Here is a 25,078-nt window from a genome sequence, read left to right on the forward strand (position 1 = left end):
TGTATAAAAACAGAAGAACTGTTAACCCAGGCCACAAAGAAATTAGAAGTGATTTAAAACTTTGGCAAAGTACCATAATAAACTATAATGTTGATCCTAAGCATGAATATAAGCAACTGTGGATGATTATTCAGTACAATCAAGTTGAAGTATCTTGATCACACAGTAGAAAGCACAAACATGAGTATGTGTGCATGAGAGGTCTTAAAGAGAAAGTTCACTTTACAAATAAATGTAAATCCCATGGATATGTAGCCTCCAACCATTTGCAACTGGGAGTTTTGGAGCACTTATCATCAAGATCCATCAAACATATACAGATTTACTGTGTTTGAGGGTGTTCACTTTGCAAACGTGTGAAAAATAAAAAAGTATTCAACAAGTGAACATTTGGCTTTATAAAGATATCTGAAAAGGTTGAGGAAAATTACTAGATGATTCAGGAAGAAAATAATAGAAATGTCATCATATTATACATAAAAATACCTGCACATACTAAAATGTGCAATTTTTTTGCAATATGCACAAAATGGCTACTAATCTAATATATATATGTATATATACATATATATATATGTATATATATGTATATATATATATATATATATATATATATATATATATATATATATATATATATATATACACACACGCACACAGAGGAAATAATCAGAAGTAAAATAAATAAAAGCATTACTGATAGGAACTATAAACATGCAGATATGTTACTACATGCCAGTTTGTGACATTTATTACAAAATCTATCAGGATATTTGTATAAAGCCAGTATGTACAGCTGTTAACAGAGATAATTTGGTTGTATTTGTGTTTATTACATTCTTTTTTTCAGCATACAATCCAGCCTTTAATGTTGAGGTGAACTGTCCCTTTAAGTTCGTCGAAGTCCTGTTTGGTCACACATCATCAACACGAGATGCACAAACCACTCTGTGCGGTGTGTTTTTGCAGCTTTTTGACACAGTGCACCCCCCATCCCCATCTGTATGTACAGTACGTGTTCTGGTGAGGGCGCTGACGGTCCTAGTGGCAGCCACAAGCTCTGACCACCATGTTGCGGTATTTCTTGAGGATTACGTTGGAGCTGTCATCGTAGTAGAGCACGGAGATGGCGTTGAGCTGTGTGGGGACACAGCAGGGTTTAGGAACCGTTTTGGGATTGATGAAATTAACCTGGAAATCAAAGGAAAATCAGATATTAAAGTTATATTTTAGCAATTCACTTTGTTTTATAGATCACCGTAAATGTGTGGCATTTGTTAGGTGTCGTGTGACAATAAAAAAATAAATAAATAAGACTGATCACACTGGAAACTTTCAGGCTTATTAAACACAGAATGTTGTGACCTGAAACCACAGAGTAAAAATATAATCTGCATTTATCAAATGTTTTATCACCTGGCGAGATTAATAAAGTCTAAACAAATCTTTTGCATTTTATTCTTTGGTTTTGTGGTTACTCACAAGTGTTTGCATAATGGCATGGTTTGTGGCATTCATGTAGGAGTTCAGAGGGAAGGCGCACTCTCCTTCGCAGTAATATGCTGCATATCCATCTGGAGCAATGATCCAGTCCTGTGGGTGGATGGGGCAGACAAGGTATTTCATCTGACTGGTTGGTTAGTATAAATTCACTCAATAGGAACCTTTAGTGCTAACCCACGTAGCTTACACTTTAGCATGTCTGCAAAATGATGGTTACTATTTTCATCGTTCATGTAAACGAGTTTTCACACTGAGACGACCCAGTCATGACTCTTGCCAAGGAAGCTTGCCTTAATGTCTTGGTCCCTTCCCGGTTGCCTAGGAGATACATCATCAGGAACCGCCAAGGCGTGTTCCAATGTTCATGTTCTACCAAGGCATCTGTTCTCCGTTCGTTAGCCGTTTAGCTAGCTGAGCAAGGATACACGGAAGGTGTCTTGTAGCCTAGCCTTGGTCAAACATTTCCCAGAATACACCGCAGTATTTTCAAAAGGATGGAAGAGAAGCCGGCAGCTACTTCGGGGGCAAATTTCAAGTTTAAATGTAAGTCAACTAATTGTAGCTATTGGGCTGGTATCTGAAATATTTTATTTAGATCCAAAGAAGTTAGCTATGGTGGGTTAGATGCTAGTAGCTGCTGCTTCGGTGGTTAGCAGGTATAGTAACCCGCTTACATATTTAATTTGACAAATATATACTCAATTTTTAAAGTGAAAGGCTCATTATATATTATAATGAAACTTTTACGTATAAAATATAACGTTATCTCCCGTGTCACATGACTGCCACAGAAGCTGCGGTCACGTGATGCAAGTCTGTTCCATTTAGCTGTTTTCTTTGACCAAGGAAGGACAGTGTTCTCAAAAGCAAGGCACCTGGCCTCGCTAGGCAATGTCTTGCGAGGCCAGGCGCCTTCAAACTGACATGCACCCTGTCACTTAGAGACCTGAGCTATGGTGTCCACTTTGGGACATTCTTATGCATCAAGAAATGTCTTGCGAGGCCAGGCGCCTTGAAATTGACATGCACCCTGTCACTTAGAGACCTGAGCTATGGTGTCCACTTTGGGACATTCTTATGCATCAAGAAAACATCTTAAAATTTGAATATGGAGCACGGACACTCTGGTGACATCTGGTGTTGAGAGGTGGTATTGCAACAACAGAACACATTTTCCAGCCTTTGGGGTGTTGGTTCACTGCTGAAACGTTATGGGACCAGCCAGCACCATGTCCAGTGGCATATCGTACAGGGTAAGGGCTCATTTCTACTAATAAGTTTCCTTTACAATAGTATTTAACATTAGAACATCTTCTGGGCTCAGAATCAGCTGCTTGACTTGACAGGGCCGCCATTTTACACAGTCCTAGCCTCTTGCTGAGTGGACCTTTCAGTGCAACAGTTCCCCCTAGAGGCTGGTAGATGTAAACATAAGCTTAGCGTTGTGCCGACAAAATTAAAATTTGATTATTATTTTTTTAAATGTAGCTTTTAAAGGACATTCATTCTGCACCCCTCTAAACGCCCCTTGAAGGTATCTATTGTTTAACAATATAGCTTTTTATTTAAAATGTTCCATATTGCAGACTCATACCTCTGCTTGTAAATGAAAAAGTACCAAGTATCAGGTGAAAATGGCCTTTTTCCAGATACTTGATGCATTGTTTGTCCAAAGTATCTTTTGGTGGCATTTTTCTTATCTTTTTGATATTACAAAACATTTTATTCATTCGTTGTGAAAGAAGAAGTGTCTTTGATGAAGTGGTTCTGTACCTGCCATTTCAAGTCTTTGAAACTGACGTAAAGCTCATGCTTCTTACACGCCTGCATCTGATCAGAACTGCTGTTTTCTGGGGAACAGAGAGAAAACAATGTTTTAGGGCAGGTAAACCATTACACTATGATGAAGAATTAACCTTCAAGCCACTGTTATCCAAAAAGAAATTAACAATAATTATTGGTTGAAGAAAATCACTTCCACATTTTAGTGAGGATTTCAAACAAACCGTAGCATTGCTGGGATTTGAGTGTCTGAGACACATCTGTACAATAATATAGAGTTTGGTAAAATTCATAACTGAAGACTCATTTCAGCATTCCTTCTTTCTTTTTACCAAGTGCAAAAAAAAAGACATATCTGTTTTCTATCCAGCAGTATCTTTCTGCTCCTCTGGTGACCATGGAGGCTCTGTGGTACATTAGTGCTTGAAAGGAGTTCACATTGGAAGTGATTATGAGGGACTGGTTCTCATCATGAAGCTAAAGACCACTGCTATCCACAGTTCCAAACAGTCCCATTTTGGCCCATGTGTCTGGACCCCGGTTGCCCCACAGCACGCCACAGATGTGCTCTGCCATAAAAGCCTGCGGTGCCTTACCTTCATGCAGGGAGCTTGGCCCCAAATGCTGTGTAATGCTTGAGTAAATAAACAAAGACAGCAGATGGATATTTGAAGCTGTACAGTCTAATGTTTCACATAAACACAGCTCTCTCACACCTCCTGGACAAAGGCCTGCAATATACGTTAAATGTTTCATTGCCATCTGAAGTGTAATACTTGGATATTTGTGTGCAGAGGAATCAAATAGTGAATGTTGCTCAACTGAGTCCCTCTGTGAGAAAACCAAAGGCAGATTGACAACAATGTGTTTACCGGCGATGTTAGCCATTCGGAGTGTCACTTGGCTCTTTGCCCCTTTGGATTGGCTGGGGTTTCGTTGTTTGGATCCTCCCAACGCAGAGCGGATGCTTCGCAGGTGCACCTCCGTTGCTTTGAAGAAGGCCACCATGAAGGGCTGTTTATTCTGAGGTCCACTGCGACCAATCAGCCCTGCCACACGAAGACTGATACTCTCTCCTGAAGGGTGGGGGAGAGAAAACACAACAGGTCAGAGGAATAAAGCATCAAGAGGGCAGAGAAGGGCAACAAAAATCACTTTTCCCAACTTAACTTTTAAAAATGAGCTTTATTTTAGTAAATCCTCATCCTTTTCCCCCTTCACCCTTTCTCCTTCATCATGTCTGGTGACAGGCTGTCCCTTAAGCTTGTCTGAACATGCTACTCCATAAAGCTCCAAACCTACAATCACACACTGACAAACATCCACAACGTAGCCTGAAAGCAGCATCTGTTTCCCTCACCAACATGTAACATCCTGCCATCCTGTGAAACACGCTTGTACTGCCTGGTGTTTTGCTGATAAAGTTGATCACCAACAAACGTTTGTGCCTTTTGAGATAGTGCAGCGTATTTACTGCATACCTGCTAAATGATGCTGAGGGTAGGTCAGATGAGGATAGTGGTGGTGAGAAACAGGGTTTGGTGTTTCTCATCAGAGAACAAATTACCTGATTTCATTGGTTTCATAGCAGCTCGGTTGCAGACTCGAGTGTTTTAATGCCAGCTCTCGTGTTTTTTTTTTACTGCTCTGTGGGAAATGCAGCATTTGGGTTTGTTTAGATTCTAATCCAGATGGAACAGTTTAGAAATACTTATTCCAAACACATTTTACGATGTACTTTGTGGTCATTACTTTGATTGAATTATATTCATAGTTCTGTCCAAACATGCAGAATCCAGCAGCGCTTGTGTTGTTTTAGGTGTTTACAAGAACATTTGAATAACAATATAATAACAAATGCAGGTTTATTGTGCTTTAGGTCAGGAGGATTTCATGGGAAGGAAATGTGAAGAGGTCTTCGCCTTGATTTATTTTATTTGTTTCATATTTTATACTGACTGGCAACTATTATTAACTGGATGCATGTGCATTATTGTTTTATAAATAAAATTATGCCTAGAGATACATGGGGTAAGTCACAGCGGGTGTTATTATTATTTTTTCCCCTCTCTCTTAGTTTGTTATGGTTTATCGACGTTGCCTTCTTATTCTTTACTTGTTGTATGGTAGGAGGACCTGCTCGAAAACGAGATGCCACATCTCAAGCAGTTTATCCTCCTGGGAAGAAAAATATAAGTAAAATAAATAAAAATAAATAAATAAAATTACTATTTAGATAAATGTTTCTTTTATGATTTCTGACATGTATATATATATATATATATATATATATATATATATATATATATATATATATATATATATACATTTTTTGTCCTATTTTAGGGTTTTCTCCTTTATATGTGTGTTGTATTTTATTGCAGAATAAGTCTTAGCCTGTTTCTGGTTGCATAAATGAAGACAAATAAACATGAGTATACTGCAAATTAATTCAACATCATTAAGCATAACACAAAATCTAAAATGTGTGTGTGTGTGTGTGTGTGTGTGTGTGTGTGTGTGTGTGTGTGTGTGTGTGTGTGTGTGTGTGTGTGTGTGTGTGTGTGTGTGTGTGTGTGTTTTGTGACATGAGGGAATTTACTGGCAAGAATGCCCCCTTACCATTTGTGCTCTCCAGAGCCAGCTGCAGACCCAGGTTTCTGCCAGGGTTCAGGACCCAATGATTACTGGTCGCTGTCACGTCGAACACCAACCAGCCCTCCTCTGCTGCCCAGATAACTCTGGAGTCCAGCAGAAAGAGGTCTGACTCCCTGCAGGGAAAACATATTCCTAGTTAGAACATGCATGCAACAAAAAAGCCAGTTATCGAGACTGGAGCACAGAGCCATAGACAGGAGGGAGAGAGAACCAGAGGAGTGTGACGAAGTGAAACAAAGAGAGTGATGAGAGGCAAGTAGGGAGGGCACCAGATGGTGAGGCCCAGGGGAGCACTTCATTTTCTTAATTGACAATAATAGCTTTATAAACGAGCGGTCCTTTCATATGCTGCACACAGTCCATCACTCACTGGAATTCTGAGGGCGAACCAGAAAGACAAAATGAGAGCTGTGTTTTCTCACAGCTGTGAGAAAACAAAAGAAAACTGTGTGGAAATGAGTGAGGAAATAGTGCATATCCAAGTGAACTTTGGGTTTTCTAATCTCTCACAGTTTCAAACTAAAATCCCTTGTTCTTTATGCAGCCGTTCGTGTATCCCGACCCATTTTCTGACTGAGCAGATAGTGTGTCACAGAGCCCTGGTCCATTCATGTCCCCGGCATGTCCCCGGCAGAGGAATAAATGATTGTGTTGTTCCCCGCAGACAACTGAACCTTAAGGACAGACCGGGGACTTGGTTTCTATCTGAGTCATGCACCTTGTGGTCCAGATGAACCACAAGGATTTAAATGCTGATTTTCAAACATCTGCAGGTAAATGATGTTCCTCCTTGATTAGTTTTGTCTGATCTGGAAGAAAACGCCAAATGATCAAAACTTCTAAATTACACATGTGTACTGAAATCTGGATTTTGACAGCATGAAGCTAAAAGTTCAGTTTATTCCGACCTCTGAAGAAGCCTGGTTGTTTTATAATTGTTCCAGCAGTTCTGCAAGAGTCAAAGAAGTGTATTTTAAAAAATAGCTCCATGGTTTTTCTGTCAGTTAATATAAAGCTGTTTAGTTTTATTTCATCCTTTTTTCATCATTTCTCTGATGACGTTTCCTCAGACACAGCAAAGTCAAAGAAAGTCATCAGATCGAAACATCATTAGAGTCACTTCATTCTGAGTGGAAAAATTCTTTGTTCATCGGGAGTAATTTCACTTTAATCCAAAGTCCTCATCACCAAAACCTGCTGGTCTTGATTGAAGTCATTTAATCAGGTAAAATGGTTACTGTTCCTCACCTGTCGCTGTGCTCCTCCAGCACCTGGTAGATGCTGATGCGAAAAGTCTCGTTGTCATAGCGCTCATGGATGAAGTCCTTATAGATGCGAAACTCGGCGGCAGTAACCGCCTCGCCCTCTGGGATCCGTGACAGATCGAATCTAAACTCTCGATGATGCCGCCGCACTGGCAGGAACTCCTTATCGTGCTCCACTGGAAAAAAAATAATAAGAACATAGAATTAATTCTACGTGAACAGCTTTCCCGCCATCTTAAAGAGGGCAGCACATAGATCTGCGTGAGTTCATAGAGAGTTTAAAAGCTTTTTTGTGGTATTGAGTTGCAACCTCCAGGGAAAAAAAACACATGTTTGTAAAGTTGGTGGATACGTGTTTTCCTCCTTCATTTTTGTATTGATTCTTCCCCGTAGGCTGCACAACATAGGTTGAGGGACCTGATGCAGCTTGTCAAGCTCTGACCCCTGACCCTGATTAGACACGTCTGTAGATATAAAGTACACATGTTGGCTTTTGGTAGAAACATTCATAGTAGCATTCAAAGCAATGCATCTGGCACACACTGAGTCATGATAAAGAGATGCAGGCAGACTGTGACAGCTTTATGAGCCCATTTCTTCCCTCTTTCTTCCTTTCATAGCCCCAGAGAGCCATCCGGTCTGCCCTTCATCTGGTTCTCATGAGTTGGGGCTCCTATTCCCACATCCCTGCTCTTTCCTATTGCCACATCCCTGCTTTCCACAACCCCCGTCATCCCGCCTCTTCTTCCCTAGCCTTGCTCCTCTTATGTCACAACAGGACATCCCAGGGGTCAGTGCCCATTACTGGGTGTCACTCCAATATTTATCTTTTTCTGTGTAGCTCCAACTAAAGGGATGATCTCTACTATGGTTCTCCATCAGTAACTTTCTTTCATACTTTAATTTATTACATCAAAACATGGAAAAAAGCTTAATTAAAACATTAGTTCCAGTGGCACCCCCGAGGGGGGCTATGGCCAACCCTAGAAAATAGCTGCGACAGGAGAATTAAATAAAAATACATATATATATATTGTAGTAAAATTTCAAATAAATGAAATGTATTTCTCTGAAATGCCTGCGTTTCTTAAGTTTTGAATACATATTTTTTTATTTAAAAAAAGGATCGCCACAGGCTAAAGTCTCCTAGAGTTACCACAAGAACCAATTTGGTGTCCCACGCCAAAAACACATTTGGCCCCGTCTGGCCACCCTTTTCAAACTTTTCTGGGGGCGCCCTTGATTCGTTCCCAGAGCTGCATAATAAAACTACCAAAATAATCACAAGCTTATAGTTGAACACGGAATGTTATTATCCAGCTGGTGGTTCTATCTGGGAATTTGTCCCGAGGAAGTCTTTTTTAAAAGTTGCTTCAACGTTTTCTTACAAATTTGGAATTATAATCACATAAGGGAGCATCTGTTTTCCAGATTGTCATAGTGAATGATTCTTCGATGATTTTAGGGTATATATAGAAAATTATTGCCAGAGCCAGGTGCTAATTTCATCATCATCAACTGTCGCACTCTGTCCTGTCTCCCCATTCTGTGCAGTCCTGTGTCTCCTGATTACTCCCACCTGCCTCTCGTTTTCCAATCACCCAAGCTCCCAGCCCTCATGTATTTAAACCCTCGCAGGCCCTGTCCACACGTAGCCGAGGATCTGCCAAAACGTAGATATTTTTCTACGTTTTGGCCTGTCATCCACACGAAAACAGAGTTTTTTCACACGAAAACGGATCTTTTTAAAAACTCCGGCCAAAGTGAAGATCTGTGTTTTCTCCATTTTGGGTGTCTGCGCGTGGACGGACAAAACCGGTGTTTTAAGGTCCGCAGCGTCACTTTCCGCGACAAAAAATTGCTGACATCACGTGTGCGACCTGTGTTTACACTAGCCGAGAGCATGGATGCCCTCAGAGCTGCGCTCGCTTTATCAATTGTCCAAGCGCTTTTTGCTTGTTTGTTTTTTCAAGCGGAATTACTGCTCCTTGCGGAAGACCACAGAGGAAGGACGAGGTTAAGAACGGGGGAAGTACTGCCGCCTACAGGTCTGGCATGTCCTTAACAACGTATTTATCCGGGTATGTGTGGACAGAGTTTTTTTAAAACGAGGTGGTGTGGATGCAAGTTTTTGGAGGGGCGGATATTCGTTTTTTTTAAAAACCCGGCTACGTGTGGACTAGGCCTCAGTTCTGTGTCTTGTCGGTTCATTGTTTCATTGTCCTGCCTGCTCTGTGTAAATAAAGACTCTTTAGACATTCCAGTTTGCCTGCTTGCTTCTTCCCCTGCATGTGGATCCTCACCTCCGGCTCAGCTCACCTGCGCGTCGTGACATAAACTGATTTTTCTCTGCAAGACTTTGGTCTCAACGAGTCTTTAATCTCATTTCATATTTTACAAGTGTTCCATCAACCACTGCAGGGAAAATATGAAGTCTTTGTTTGATCAGTTTTGCTTCATGACTTTGGGACCCAGAGGGCCGCTGGTTTGTGGTCAGCTCCACAGAGCAGTATCCAGTTACAACAGGTATAAAGCAGATCATGCTTTCCAAATGTTGATTAAATAGTCCCAATTAATGCTTGAATTATCAAAAAAGCCCAGTCTAATTGTTTCTGCACATCATCAGGAGTGCAGCAGGACGATCACATCAAACTGCTTTAACCTTGAGGATTGAGCATCAAGAGAATCCATCCAGGCTTTGACTCCTCTGCACACCCTCTCTGTGTTCGTGTCTTGTTGCAGTCTGGGTCAGTCGGGTCTATCACAAAGCTCCTACCCCTTAATTACGTCTACGATAAGCTGATTAAACAGCGTTTAATCGCACAACTGAAATCCTGTTTCATACGAGTGAGAGTCATACCCAAACTCTGAGTAAAACACTTAAAAACCCTGAAAGCATTTCTAACAGGCTTTAGCTGCTTTCAGTCCTCTCGGGTCAGATCAGGTTGTGAACCACTTTCCCATGACGACTAAGAATTAATCACTGTTTTCCGAATAAGAACACATTAGTGAAAATGTCATAAACTTATTATCACACAAACTATTCAGACTTTTTGAATCATTTTTATAACTCTTCAGAAAGTCCTGCTTCTCTTTGATTGGTCAAATACAAACTTGTTCTTTACAATAAACATCGTAATAGGAATTCATTTAGCAGAGAAAACAAGCTGCACTACAAACAGACTCATGGGTGGGAACGAGACCTTCTACGACAAAGGCTTTGGGATTTATAGCAGTAGTGGGGGTTTTTTCTGCTCACAGTTGTTTTATACTTCAGGCAGCTGCTGCGCAGACCTCTCCCTCCTTTTGTCACCCAGTGCAGGTGCACTCCTTCTGTTCAAAAAGCCAGACCTGCCCTCCAGACCCCTAACACCTTTACTGTAAACGCTTTTCTAAATCTGAAAACACCTGGATGGTGGTTCAGAAACTGCTTACCTGAAAGAAATAGTTCAGTGTTTCTGTGAAAATGTTATAAACATAATATTTCCTGCTGTCCAAAGCTCATTGAACAACCTCAGATTAGAAAATGAGATTAGTTCTGACCAGACCAATGAGCTAATGGCTGTAGTCACTATAGGAACCAGTTCGAAGTCTATTTCTGTTTTCTTAAAACAACTCTAGAGCCAAATATGTCATTTCAATTCATACAAGCACTTTAAATAAGCCATTACATTACCATAAATGTAACATTAAATGCCTGTTTACAAGCAATCTCATAGTTGTTTGCAGTAGAAATTAGAAGTGCAGCGTCTGCAGCGCTCACAGTTTAGTGTGTAACATGTCCAGTCAAAATTTTAATGAATTTCTGTTAAAAATTTGAGTTGAACATTAATTCATTTTGATGTTGAGCCTGTTTTACTTTTACACAACACTGATTATGATCTTCCAGGAAGTTCTTAAGATCCTATAGGCCAGAGTTCATGTGTGCACGCACACACACACACACACACGTAAAGTAAAGTGAGCTCTTGTGCGTCACAGCACAGTTACACAATCATTATGGGCTGCTGTGATCCATAATTAGAGATGCAACAACAGACACAAAGAGGGACACACTTCTACAGTGAGTTGGCCACACACACACACACACACACACACACACACACTCACGATGAGATAATAGTAACTCATCCATCCTTCAAATGCATGTTGTACACCTGGTCTATGAGCTCTCTGCTAACATCTGCATCTTATTCTGATTGATGGTTTCAGCTGTTCTAGTGTGTTCTCCCATACTTAAACGGAAGATAACAGGAATATGAACAAAAGCTGTCAGGTGTTTTGTGTGTCTCTACATGCATCAGTGGAAAATCTAAAGCCTTTTCCACCAAAGCGGTGATATCAAAACCACAACCCGGTGTTTGACTTGTCCTCTTTGTTCTGAAGTAATTAGAGGAGAGCCTTGTTTCTGCCATTTTAACACATTAAGTTCCTTTGCTACCAAATGGGATGTGAGAATGTCATGTTCATTTCTCTTTTCATCCCTGGAGAACGAACAAGACTCGTCGAACAAAGACTGTTTCTACCGTAACAGATGGGCTTTTTATGGCCCTTTTCATTGTTTCTGTGGTGCCTACACACAATTCCTCCGGAAAAATTACCACCACCAGCACGGCCCTGTGTTACACATATGGGCAGTTATAGCGCAGACTGGTTTGCTATGGTGCTGTAGATGCATACCCAGTCTACTTTGTGTCCCTAACCCCTATTTCACGCTGGAAGCGGAGCGGAACGGTTTACTCGCAACTTAGGCTGCAGTCCAGTACACACTGGGAAATTCTCAGCCACGGAGCGGGTTCTCTGCTATCCTCTTCGCCTTACTTGAAAGATCACAAAATCCCTCAAGTTTATGTCATTCGCCTTTAAACCAAAAAGAAGGAAATCACATGGGATCACTGTTCACCCATTGTTCTTTGATTCCTGTCAAGATTTTAAGTTTGCTGCTTTTCTCACAATGCATCAAAACGTGTAGCTCAACTGGTAATGGGGAGAAGCATGGTGGACTTTTACCAGCAGAACAGTCTTTTTAGAGCTTGTATTGTCCATCGCTTTAATTTCCAGAATGGACCTTTTTATGATTTAAGCTTTATTCTGGGAAAAGATAAACAGCTGAATTAATTTTGGGGGGAAAAAACGACTTTAGCGAAAAACAGTTTCCACAAACATAAGTGAGGAAACTTGGGCCTGTGCTCATATTATCATTTTACATGATGATTGTTTTATTATTTAGTCATCAAAATGCCAGCATTTTGTCAAACCTTAGATTCTAACAGAAAGAAGCTTCACATAACTTTTTTTATGTGACGAGTGTGAATTCCCACTTTAATGTCATTGGAAACATATTTAGGTCAGGTTTTCCACATCTTGTCCTCTAACAGTGTTTCCTCTCTGTTAGTTCGTCCCTCTCTTCATGCTTTCCTGTGGATCTGAGACAATTCTCCAACACCTCCGGCCTCGGAGCAGCAGCGGACAGATCTGACGGCTCACATTAACCCAAGTGTCTGTTCAGCACCCTCACACCCTTCAGCCCTACTCGCACGTTTCCGCTACTCTGCAGGGGCGCTCTCACCCCTGGCACCGCTCTCACTCTCTCTGAACTGATAAGTAAAGTGCCCCCCCCCCCCCCCCTCCCATCACCACTATCCTGCAGAGCTCATTAACTCTAATAGCACACCTGGTACACCTAATGAGAATGTTTCAGTCAATCAAAGCTGGATTAGATCATTTCCATAGCACCAACAGGAAACTGTTCTGGAAGACATCACAGTTTCCGAAAGCAAAAAGGGAAGAAAACAGAGAGCAAAAAGGGGGCAGATTTTTCAAGATGTTTATCCAATAAAGAATAAAGACAGTTTGAACTCTTGGGTACGAGTGACTGCCCACAGTAGGGCGATTATCACATTAGGAAACATCCTGTCCACTAGCAAGTGCCGCTGACATCATTCCTGCATGATGGATTCCCACTAGGCCCTGACAGGGTCGGCGGAGTTTCATGCTATAACTCACTCGCACTTGACGATAGTTAACTTTCCATGGTGTGTGTGTGTGTGTGTGTGTGTGTGTGTGTGTGTGTGTGTGTGTGTGTGTGTGTGTGTGTGTGTGTGTGTGTGTGTGTGTGTGTGTGTGTGTGTGTGTGTGTGAACCTGCAGCGTGCGAGGAAGCTGCAACCACAGGATGAAAAGGCTTTACGTTGAAGAGCTGCGGTCAGTCCAAACGTTCTCGAGCCTTCTAAACTTGACAGCTCGGCTGACCTCTTCCTCTCGTTGCACGCATGAAGCTTAAGCCGTCCTCCTTTAGGTGGTTCCACCTCATGCTTCACCGCGGACCACAAACTTATAAAAGACACACAAACAGTCTGGAGCTAATAGAAATGTAAAAAATAACCACTCAAACGTCTTTTTCTCGCTTGTTTAAAGCAATGCTGGATCTTTAGCTTTAAAAATCACCGCTTGGTTTTCCAGGAAATGCAGTTATTCTCTCTAACATCCTTTAAAATCACTTCGTCTGCATGCATAAATGAATCCATCAGATGACACAGGAGCATCCTTTCAACCAGCTGCATTTCCTCTCAGCTGCAGGATAAAACAACCCGACGACGAGCTACCGCAGCCATTCAGTTTTCCTCTACTCATTCCCTCTTCCTCTTGTTTTCTTGTTCTTTAATTTAGAGGCCACAAGAACCACACCCTCCTCATCCAGCCAAGCCACCTCTTATTATAGACTTCAGGAAAATTCGCATCCCGGACGCTCATTGGCATGAGGAGAAACTTCTCAACATTTATTTCTTCCTGCATCCCAGATGGCACCTTGTGTGCACATGATGGGCTTGCTGGAACACTGATTTTAACAGCTTCTTGTTTATTTTGTTTAATTATAGGCTCTTTTAATTTGGGTAAAAGTGGAGGAAATGCAAGAGAAACACAGTTTTTTGTAAATAAATTTAAACCTGTCCCCTGTACTTGTTCATAACGTTTCATAAAAAGCAGTGGTGCACAGTTGCTGCTGTGTTTTTACAAGCTTTTATTTGAAATGTTGGAGCCTGCTGAGGAATCTGGTAAATGTTACGGGCTTCCGCTAACGCAGTCATCTGCTTAAAGCACTAACACATTGCAACTGATGACTGGGAAGCGTAGGTGGCTCAAAAATAGTGCTTTACTGTGCAAAAACACACTTTACTGCACTGAGTTTCACAAGCATGTGAAGTCCCACGTTAGGAAGAAGAAAAGCACTTCCATTTAAGAAATGAGTGCATTACTTTATTTTCTTCCTTTTTTAAACATTTCCCCATCATATACGCTTCCGGCTTCACTGCTCCTCTCCCTTCTGCCCATCAGAGCCCACGCTAGAGGGTTTTATTTGTTTTTGCTGCAGTGGAGCTATTGGTCCCAGGATCTCTGGCTGTGCTCTGGCTCACAGCTGCCCTCTCAGCTTCACCGCTTGGTACCCGTTATTGTAGGAGTGCAGGGGAGTCTTCGACGCTGCTGTTCTCTGATAAGAAGAGGCCAAAGTAACCCAGATGATGGCTAAGTTGCTAAAATACATTCAACTTCACACATCATAAATGTAGGATTCCTTTATTCTAAACTCCTTTTGATGTTTTCACCTTCTTCAAATTACAGAGCGTGTTAATAACTGCAGGTCGGAGCTACAGTGAGAGAGGCAAAAGGGGGATTTAGAGAAAGCGAGTGAACTCACTGGAAAAAACTCAGATGAGCCCAACATTCCTGGCAAAGATGGAGGTCATTCCATCACTGAAGCAAAGCAAGAATGCCTGCTGCTTCGTACATCTGGACTATTTGACCATTGGCCACATTATCAAGTCCCACCCGCGGTGAGTTTCATCATCCCTCACAGCAAGTGCTTCTACTCGGTCAAGCAGACAGCAGGCTCAGCTAAGTACCGCCAGATGTAACCCTGGAGTTCAGCAGGTGAATCCACAAGATCGCAAATGAAAAATTTAAAAAACGAAGACAGTTCTCAGTCTCGTCTGCTGAGTGCTTTTAAGTCTGCCTGACACCTGTGCTAGAAGAAATTCTTCATTCTGACTTGACGCTCATATTTACTGCACCAGATCCCAATGCATTACATTCAATCTCCGAGTGTGTCATGGGAAATTACCTGGTGATAAGATCGAACTCTGTGTACTAGCTGCAGCACTCCTCACGGCTCACTCTCTGTCCAGCAGCAACACCAACATGCCCTGAGTAACACTAATCAGCTCCAGAGCTGCAGACCCTAAACCAGTAAACATGCCTTTGTCCACACCTGGATGCAAGCATGTACAAGCACGCACATGTGTGTTTTATTTCCTCTGGGGGTGTACACAGAAGCTATGGCATGAATCTGCATGAATAAAAGCCTGGCCTTCAGCAAAGATCTGGTCAGGTTCCTCAAACACATTGTTGCGTGGTTCAAAGTAAGCAAAAAATAGGTTTAGTAGTTTACTAAAAAAGATTCCACAAAATGTGTGTTTATAACAACAAGCGGCACAGAAAACACAGATCGCCTTGTTTTTAGTTCAGGGGAAGTGTGTGTGTGTGGGAAGGGAGGTGGAGAATGGAAAAACATACAAAAGAACTCGAGAAAGTGCTGAAATGTTTTATGTCTGGGAGCACAGGAGGTGTAAACCTCTAGAGGTGAAGGCCAGAGCAGGAGGTTGGAGACTAAACACCACACAGCACTGCCGGGGCCATATAATAACTAACTGATTAAAACTCAGAGGCCAGCGCTGACAATCAATACTGCCAGCTCAGGAGGGTAGGCAGGAAACCGGGGTATCAGGTGGTCCTGTGTGCGTGTGTGAAAAGGACTGAAAACACAACTAGACCTGGTGGAGGAGGTTGAGTTTAGGGGACTTGTTGCATTCTGAAAAGATAAAGTTTCTCTGCACAGCTGCTTTGGCCTGCAGACAGAGAGAAACATCTGTATTAACCTCAGCACCACAGGCAGCTCGCTGTGGAGAGGAATGTGAGGAGCAACAGAGAAGGGTGGGGAGAGCACGAGGGCGAGATAGGAGTGTGTTTTTTAAAAACATATATTTGGAGCTCATCACTGCCAAAAACATGAGTAGACAACTAAAGATGATAAAAAAACAACTGCATGTGTGTCTAGAGCGCGACACTACTGTGTCTGAGCCTGTGGCAAAATGAGAGACAACGCTGGTGACAGAGTTTTGTCTCAAAGCCAAAACCGCTAATGCATCCAAACTAATTCTCCAGTTTGACATTTCTTCCCTCATCTGCTCTCCATAACTTCGCTATCAGGCCACAGCTGAAAGAACCAGAGGAGGACTGTTGCTATGAGAGCAGATGTGAACAGTGGAGGGTCAGGTGGTGACCGATCAGGTCATTGTGCACTCACCTAGAGTTTGTGCTAGCTGCCTTGTTTTTAGACAAATAAAAGTTGACTAGATTCTGCTAAAAGGAACCAACATCTGCAACATGAAACAAATAGATGCTGAAATCACCAAAGTGCAGCGAGACTACAAATGAGGGCAAGAAGAAGAATCTGAGGATTTTATTTACTGTTTTCGAACCTGGGAGATGAATCATGTCTGGTGCTGGTTAACAGCAGCAAACACAGAACAATTAAATGTTCCCTGGTAGCATCTGATTTTCCAGTGGGACTACATCACTTAGCATTTCACATGATTTTACTCGGAAATCCAGACAAACTGTCAAAGATGATACTGTGACAAAATAAAAAATAACACAAAGTGTACACATCTACAAACTAATGTTAAATTCTGCTAAAAAGCATGGGTGATCACAACTGATTTTTTGAGATCACATACAATATTAAAACTAAACCTATTGAATGGGACCACTTTATTTTATTTCCACATATGGACAACAGAACTCCAAATTTTTCTGACTACATGTGGAAATAAGTCAAATCCAAAAATAACTTTTCAGATTGGTGTTAAAGTCTTTTCGGGAGGAGAAAGCAGATGTTTTGTTTAACAATCGTGTGAACAGTACCGCCATCAAATAGAGCTGACATCTAAAAGTGAACTTGGTTGCTGCTGAAATGTGAAACTGAAACGTGTTTAACTAACAAAAACAATTAAATCACATAGATTCTGATGTACAGTACAGGCCAAAAGTTTGGACACACCTTCTAATTCAATGTGTTTTCTTTATTTTCATGAGCAGGAACATTTGCAAAGGGGCCAACAAGTGCTGAACACCTCTGGGAACTTCTTCAAGACTGTTGGAAAACCATTTCAGGTGACGACCTCTTGAAGCTCATCAAGAGAACGCCATGATTGTGCAAAGCAGTAATCAGAGTAAAGGGTGGCTATTTTGAAGAAAATAGAATATAAAACATGTTTTCAGTTATTTCACCTTTTTTGTTTAAGTACAGAACTCCACATGTGTTCATTCATAGTTTTGATACTTTCAGTAAGAATCTACCAATGGTCATGAAAATATAGACAACACATTGAATAAGACAGGTGTGTCCAAACGTTTGGCCTGTACTGTATATTTCGTAGCATTGATATACAATCGAAAACAGAACATTTGGGGGGGGGTTGTACCACATTTTAAGAAAAAATTGTCTCATCATTGAGGGATCAGACAAAGTGCAGCCCAAAAACCCCTTTTGATGAATATATATGGAAACTGAGTTCCCTCGCCCAGACGGGGATCACCGGGGCCCCCCTCTGAAACAAGGACTGAAGATGGGATCATATTGGTGAGTGCCTGGTGGCTGAGCTTTCACCCATGGATTCAGGCCAGGCACGGCTAAAAGAGGAGACCTGGGCCCCCCTTCCAATGGACTCACCATTCATGGGAGGGGCCAAAGGGGTCGGGTGGGTTGCGAGATGAGCCGTAGACAAAGGCGGGGACCTTGGCGGTCTGAGGAAAGAGCCTGAGTTGGTTTGTTAGGTTTAGAGGTTCCAGCTAGATATAGTCAAACTCACCTCAACCCATGGCTCTGGCTCCAGAACCAGTTTCCTTGAGAGGGGTTAGACTGTCTAGCACTTTGGAGTTGTCCCCAATGAGAGGCGCTGACCAGGGGTGGGCATACAAGATTCCCCCCATCTTGATGCCTGTAAAATGGGGTTTACCCTGGAGAATGAGAGGGAATGAGGGAAGGACCCACCAACGTGTGGGGGGACGGGTCTTGATGGATGCTTGTGCTTACGCACAAAACTTCAGGTTGGACCACCCACCCTTTTCGGAGTCCTTGGAGGGGTTGCTGGAGAGCGCTCCATCCGGTGACTCCCTTGTTCTCCTGGGGGACTTCTCCTGGACAATGTCAGTAAGACCTAGAGAGGTGTGGTTGGGAGTAATGCCCCCCCCCCCCCCCCCCCCCCACATCTCTGATAAGATTATCCATAATGAACACCATGCACAGGCTTTAAGGTGTCCTCATGGGCTCTTGGTACCAGGATACCTTAGACCGCAGCTTGATGATCAACTTTGTTGTTTTTTCATCTGATTTGCGGCCACATATTTTGGACATTCATGTGAAGAGAGGGGTGGAGCTGTCAACTGACCAATACCTGGTGGTGAGTTGGCTTTGATGGTGGGGGAGGATGCCGTGTCAGTGGCCGGCATCCTCCCCCACCATCGAAACCTGGCAGTCAGACCTGGCAGGCCCAAATGTGTTGTGAGGGTCTGCTGGAAATATCTGGAAGAGTCTCCAGTCAGAGGTAGATTCGATTCCCACCTCTGACAAAACTTTGAACACAAGCGGAATGTGACTCAGGTGATCGCAGAAGCAAAAATGCCATCAGAATGTGATCTCCAACTTTTGCTGGACTGGTTTGAAGCCAATTGTGAAGCAGTTGGAATGAGATTCAGCTCCTCCAAATCCCAGAATGCCTTCTCCGGGTCAGGAATGAGGTCCTGCCCCTAGTGGATGAGTTTAAGTGTCTCTGGGTCTTATTCACAAGTAAGGGAAAAAATGGAGTGGGAGATCAAAAGGTGCAGGTGTTGTAGCGGTCTGTTGTGGTGGAGAGAGCTGAGAAGAAGGCGAAGCTCTAGATTTACCGATTGATGTGTGTTCCGACGCTATTTTATGGTTACGAGGTTTGGGTGGTGACTGAAAGAACGAGATTTCGGATACAAGCGGCTGCAGGGTGTCTGGGCTCTAGATAGACCCATGAATGGATGATAAAAACCATATCAATCTTTTTATCTTCTGCATTTTTATTTGTTTGCAAAAATCTCATGGAACATAGAAAGGTATTTAATAAAACGTTCATAAAATATGTATTGAATGAACATCTAAAACCGGTTAACTTTAAGGTTCAACAACTCTGTCATTTCTCTACTTCAGATGATCTTAGTTAAAAGCTCTGGCATCAAAGGCCACAAGAAGATGTCTATTGCTTTAAGGAATGTTAGGCCTTTCATTGTAAAAGTTAAGAGAAGAGATTAGGGGTGGGAATTGAAAACCGGTTCTTGTTGAGAACCAGTTCCCATTGTTCCAATTCCTAGGAATCTTTTGCCTCCTTTTCAAACGATTCCCCTTATCAAGTGATATCACCACACACGTTACGTAGCTTACAAAAGCAGGAAACACGGCATCTAAGCAGCACAAACGCTCAAACGTTTGGATAATATTTTATGGGAAATAATGACAACAGGGAAACTTGCATAGTAGACATTTCATCAAGGGGAGGAAACACCACAAATATGCAAAAGCATTTGGGCACAAAATACTCGTTCACTTACATTTAAGGAAGTGACTGGACCAACTCCGGACAAGTGAATTTCAACGCAGCGGCATCTGTGACGTTCGCACGTCCTGTTAATACTGCAGGTAACCAACAAACTAACACTGCTTATCAAGCTAGCACACATACACCTCCATGCTAGCAGACTCCAGCAACTAAAGTCTGACCTGTGGGGAGATTTTTCCCCATTCTGCAAAAGCTACAGCAACACCGCACCGAACAAGAAGATGACTTTGCCTTCACAGGGAGCATAAAGGAGAACATTTAAAAAGATCTTTCCAACTGATACAGGTACAAATGATGCCATCCATCCATTTTCATTTACAAATCATTGCTTTTCATGAATAAATTGATAGTTATAATGCAGGAGGCTTTGTACAACCACATTTTTGCAACCTGTTGAACTACTCTGGAATTCAATCAATCAATGCCTTCCGCAATCCTATCGGGAAGCTCAAGGCGCTGAACATGGTACAAGAGAAAGTTAAATATTGTGAATAAATAGATTATTCACCATAATTGATAAAGGAATTGATAAGGAACTGGATCGATAGAATCGACAATGCTATTGATACTGATAAAAACATAACGATTCCCTAGAAGAGACAGAAAGCAGCAGACATACTAAATCATTGTGCTTTTCTAGTTCAAAGAACAATTTTGAGTAACAGCCTTGCTCACAACCATGATAAAACCATCACCATGTGTCTTCCATGGTACCACACCTCTATTGTTGAGTCTTGTTTCCACTATACAACCACTGCTGGTATAATCCATGCAGGGTTGCATGAGAACAGGGAAAACAAGGAAGCTGTGACTAACGCACCACACGATAACATCTCACAGTAGACTTGGTCCAACCCTCACACACACACACACACACACACTCACATACACACACACACACACACACACACACACACACACACACACACACACACACACACAGGTGACTACCCAACTACTCACCCAGTGGTCCTGGGTGCAAATAGCAGATCTCATCATTATCAGTATTTTCCTGTAAGTGATGAGATCTAAATTACAGTTTCAGGTTAGATTTTATTAGTGTGTGTGTGTGTGTGTGTGTGTGTGTGTGTGTGTGTGTGTGTGTGTGTGTGTGTGTGTGTGTGTGTGTGTGTGTGTGTGTGTGTGTGTGTGTGTGTGTGTGTGTGTGTGTGTTGGTTAAAAGTGGGTGACTGTATGTGTTTAGCATAAACTGAACTTTACAGGCCTGCATTGCCAAAGGTAAAGGAATTTGTGGATTGTTTGGGAGGAAATGCTTTAATTGACATTGGCTGAGGGCTAATGCTGCCAGAGATCAAAAGCACTACAGTAAATAGTCATTACAAGTACACAAAGTATTTTAAGTGTGACCACCTTCAGGAACTTGTGTGTTGTGTTAAATGTCCGACACACACCCAGAGCCTGGGCGACACGCGTTGCCTGCAGCAGTGTGGATTGTGAATGTATGCTGTAAGTCATTTACACAGTTGGGCTTTTAAACTACACTGACTCAATGAGAGGACATCCCTGGTCAGGGGTCTGTCCCAAGTCCCTCACACACCCTGACCTGGAATAACATGACTGCTCAAACCAACAAAGGACAAAAAGACCCAAATCATAAAAAATAATTTTATATTAGCCCCCCAATGGTTAAATCAGGAAATGTTAAAGGAGTTTGATGATACTTTATGGCCTTAAAGTGACAATGTTTAGTTTTTACTGTTAATCAAAATGTTGTTGAAAATAAACTAAATGGTTCTCAGTTATTGAAAAATATTGTCCGCTTCATAACATATAACCAAAAAAATTGGATGTAAAATACATGAGAGTGGATCTAAGGGTGTTTCTCAATGCCAAGGTGCCCGGCCTTGCGAGGCGATGTCTTGTGAGGCCAGGCGCCTTACTGACGAGGACACTGTCCTTCCTTGGTCAAAGAAAACGATTAAATGGAACAGACTTGCATCACGTGACCGCGGCTTCCACGCCGGTCACGTAAAGTCACGTGACACGGGAGATAACATCATATTTTATACATATTAGTTTCAATGTAAATGTATAATGAGCCTTTCACTTTTTAAATTGTGTATATGTTTGTTAAATTAAATATATAAGCAAGTTACTACCTGCTAGCCACCGAAACTGCAACTACTAAGCTGCTAACCAACCATAGATAACTTCTTCGGATCTAAAAACAAAAACATTTTAAATTAGTTGACCTACTTTTAAACTTGAAATTTGCCCCTGAAGCAGCTGCCGGCTTCTGATCCGCCATCCTTTTGAAAATACCTTGGTGTATTCTGGGTAATTTTTGACCAAGGCTAGGCTACAAGACACCTCCTCTCTGCAGTTCCAGATGACGTATCTCTATAGGCAACCGGGGTGGGGCCACGACATCAAGGCGAGGTTCCTTGACAATGAGAAACACCCACTAAGTCTTGATGCCCAATTAAATATCATGTTTCATTCTATAGGAACCTGTGAGGACAAAATCCATTTACTGATTTGTAACAGACAGTCTCAAACCTTTCACCATTCATAAATGTTGCTTTTTATCACATGAGAATGAGCAACATTAAAGCTTTAATGCTGATTTCTGCAAGAACGGGCAGAATGAAATGACAAAAAGGCTTTTTGTGTGACGTTTACAGACAATCATGAGAATGCTGAGCATTTGTCCGAAAGAATGCTTCAACCTGAGCTAAATTAACTGCGAGCCGTGGAGGGAACATGGCGTTCCTTCTGCTTGCAGTCGAAGGAAATAAACTGGACCATAACGTTTTTGCTAGAGGCTGTTAGCATAACAACTCACAAAACACCAGATGGGTTTTAGTAAAACTATTTGGAACTAATCATTAGATGTTCATCTACAACTGATTGCCTTTTGGAGTCAACCCCATTCAAGATGGCTCCACAGACAGCTGACCTTAGAAACTACAAAAAATACCTGCAACCCTGCAGTAGTAGCATAAAGTCATTCAAAACAAACAAGTGTTACCAGATTGTGCAAGATCTTGCAAAGAAAATGTGCATGACTTTAATATTTGACAACTAAAAGACAGCGAGCAAATTGAACTCCTTCTGTCCTCAGACTTCAGCGACTCACCCTCGCTGATGATAATCAAAAAGCACTCCGCTAACTCGCCTTTGGTCCTTGACTTTGTCAGCCTCTTTGGCAAAATCTGTCTGTGTTTCAGCTTGTTGAAAATAGTCACAAAGCATCAGCTCCCACAGTAATTACACATTACAGTAGAGGAGCCAGTGTCACCTCCCTCGCTCCAGCCAACACTTAAACAATCATTTTCCAGGATTTAGAGCAAACTTCCAGCAGAAGTTCATAAAGTACAGCGTTTTTTTTTTCTGTTGCTGTTGAAGCATGAAACAGTCTTCTCAGGTTCCATTCATTTCATTGTCTTGTGCCAAATGAATACTCTGCAGCTACCCAATGGTTTGTTAAATAAATGTATAGTGTGGCTTTTCCAGTTAATGTTGTAACTTAAATTAATCAACTGAGATCAAATAAAATACATCTTATTTTATGAGCTTTGTGACTAAGATAACACTTACCAAAATGACTCCGTTAAGTTCAGGGCATCCTACAGTGAGTGAATTCACCAGCTCAGATCATTGACTGACCTTAGATTGTGCTCTCTATGACAGAGAGAAGACCCAGTGCACTTTGAACCCTCTCCTCTGTTGATTCACTCATTCTTCAGATAAGGCAAGGCTGACATTTTAGCTGATGGCTGCTCCTTGCTCCACATTAAAGCACCTGATTGCCCAGCTGTTTAATAAAAGGGTGCACTGGAATCTGACACTATTAGCTGGGCGGCTGCACTATAGGCTTGTTTTGGAGCCTTATGTGTGGGCAGGTGTTGGAGAATAATGTGCTTCCTCAGGAGGATTGTAGCACCAAAACTAGGATTTAGTTGTCAATAATTAAAGGTATGAACATAATTATGCAGAAATTCAGAAGTGATGATTCTTAAATCTCTAGCAGGTGACCAAAATCCTATTACAGGACCTTCATTGGTCTTTAAAAAAATAGAAAACTGATTCGGGATAGATGGAAATTCAAATAATTCGTTGAATAAATCTAAATAATCAGAGAGCCTACCTAAATTCACAAAGCTCATCACCATGTCTGCGTCGTTCAAGAAGTTGTTGTCCTGCAGGCTGGCTATCGGGGGACCCTGGGTGGTGAAGATGGGTTTGTATGGGTAGGAGTATCTGTTCTCGTCCCTGTCGGTGGTCATCGCGTTGTACAAGTCCAGCATGAACATCGGAGCAGCGTTGTGTTTTCCGTGGGGGTGCGGACGCGGCCGGTGCGGCAGCCCCAGGATCGACAAGATCTCCCGCTGCATCTCCCTGCGCTCCTGGCTCTTCAGTCGGCGGTGGATGAAACTGGAGTGGAACTCGTTGTCCGAAGTAAAGTTTGTAACGATCGTATCCGCCAGGACACAGCAGCTCCAAACCAAGAGCAAAGCTGGCGCGCGTCTGTCAAAAATCTGTGCCATGATCCTCGCCGTGCGTAATTGCGCCCAGAAGTGCTCGCTGAAACAAAGAGGGGAAAGGGGAATCTTGAACTACTTTAAACAACAGTCAGGCTGTAATCAATAACCAAAATGAGCCCCGTGTTGAGGGAAGCGCTCCCAGATGAGACATCAACGTCAGCTCAAAGACTTTTGGCTGTTCCTGAGCGGGATGTGTGCACGTGCACTACTTCGGTCCTCATTCAAAACCTGCCGTCAGCTGTGGTGCAGCACGCAACTGCAGAGAGGAGGCTGAGAGGAGACGCATTTGACTGAACAAGTTGTAAAGAGGCGCTGGGAGGAGTGGAGAGGGAGGAGAGGAGCAGCATTGCTGCCAGCTGGAGAAGAGCTCCAGGCGCGAAGACAGACTTAATGCTGGATGTTATCAATATGCAGCGACGCTTCATTCCCACACTTCCTTGTGTGTGCAGATGCACTAATAACAGATGTGGAGACGCTGATACGAGCCTCCTAAGCCCCCTTGTGTTGATGGAAAACCGTCCATAGAAAGGAGTCATTATTTGTGTTTTGTGAGGGAATGCTCCAGGGGAGTCGTTGCAACATGCAGTTGCAGAGCTACTACTCCATAATCTGCAGGTGCACTCTATGAGTACCTGGGGTCATGGTGTGGGTGCGATTCAGCAGCT

The 25,078-nt window shown here is 42.3% G+C and overlaps 1 protein-coding gene across 1 annotated transcript; it reads right to left on the bottom strand.

Moving 5' to 3' along the window:
- Positions 1–902: 902 nt before the first annotated feature.
- bmp7b (bone morphogenetic protein 7b) lies at positions 903–24,552 on the bottom strand. Its single transcript, XM_015968302.3, has 7 exons — positions 24,017–24,552; positions 7,192–7,384; positions 5,908–6,056; positions 4,158–4,361; positions 3,277–3,353; positions 1,483–1,593; positions 903–1,191 (listed from the first exon to the last, which is right to left on the bottom strand). The coding sequence occupies exons 1-7, from the start codon at positions 24,414–24,416 to the stop codon at positions 1,042–1,044; spliced, it is 1,284 nt and encodes a 427-aa protein (XP_015823788.1). The 5' UTR covers positions 24,417–24,552; the 3' UTR covers positions 903–1,041.
- Positions 24,553–25,078: the final 526 nt, after the last annotated feature.

This window comes from Nothobranchius furzeri, chromosome 15, assembly GCF_043380555.1.
Source record: "Nothobranchius furzeri strain GRZ-AD chromosome 15, NfurGRZ-RIMD1, whole genome shotgun sequence".
In the NCBI taxonomy this organism is placed as follows: domain Eukaryota; kingdom Metazoa; phylum Chordata; class Actinopteri; order Cyprinodontiformes; family Nothobranchiidae; genus Nothobranchius; species Nothobranchius furzeri.

Coding starts and splice junctions, on each gene's coding strand:
- bmp7b (XM_015968302.3), bottom strand. CDS start 24,416: ATGGCACAGATTTTTGACAGACGCGCGCCAGCTTTGCTCTTGGTTTGG. Junction 4,362..5,907: donor GGCTCTGGAGAGCACAAATG/GTAAGGGGGCAT, acceptor CCCACCCTTCAG/GAGAGAGTATCAGTCTTCGT. Junction 3,354..4,157: donor CCGAATGGCTAACATCGCCG/GTAAACACATTG, acceptor TCTGTTCCCCAG/AAAACAGCAGTTCTGATCAG.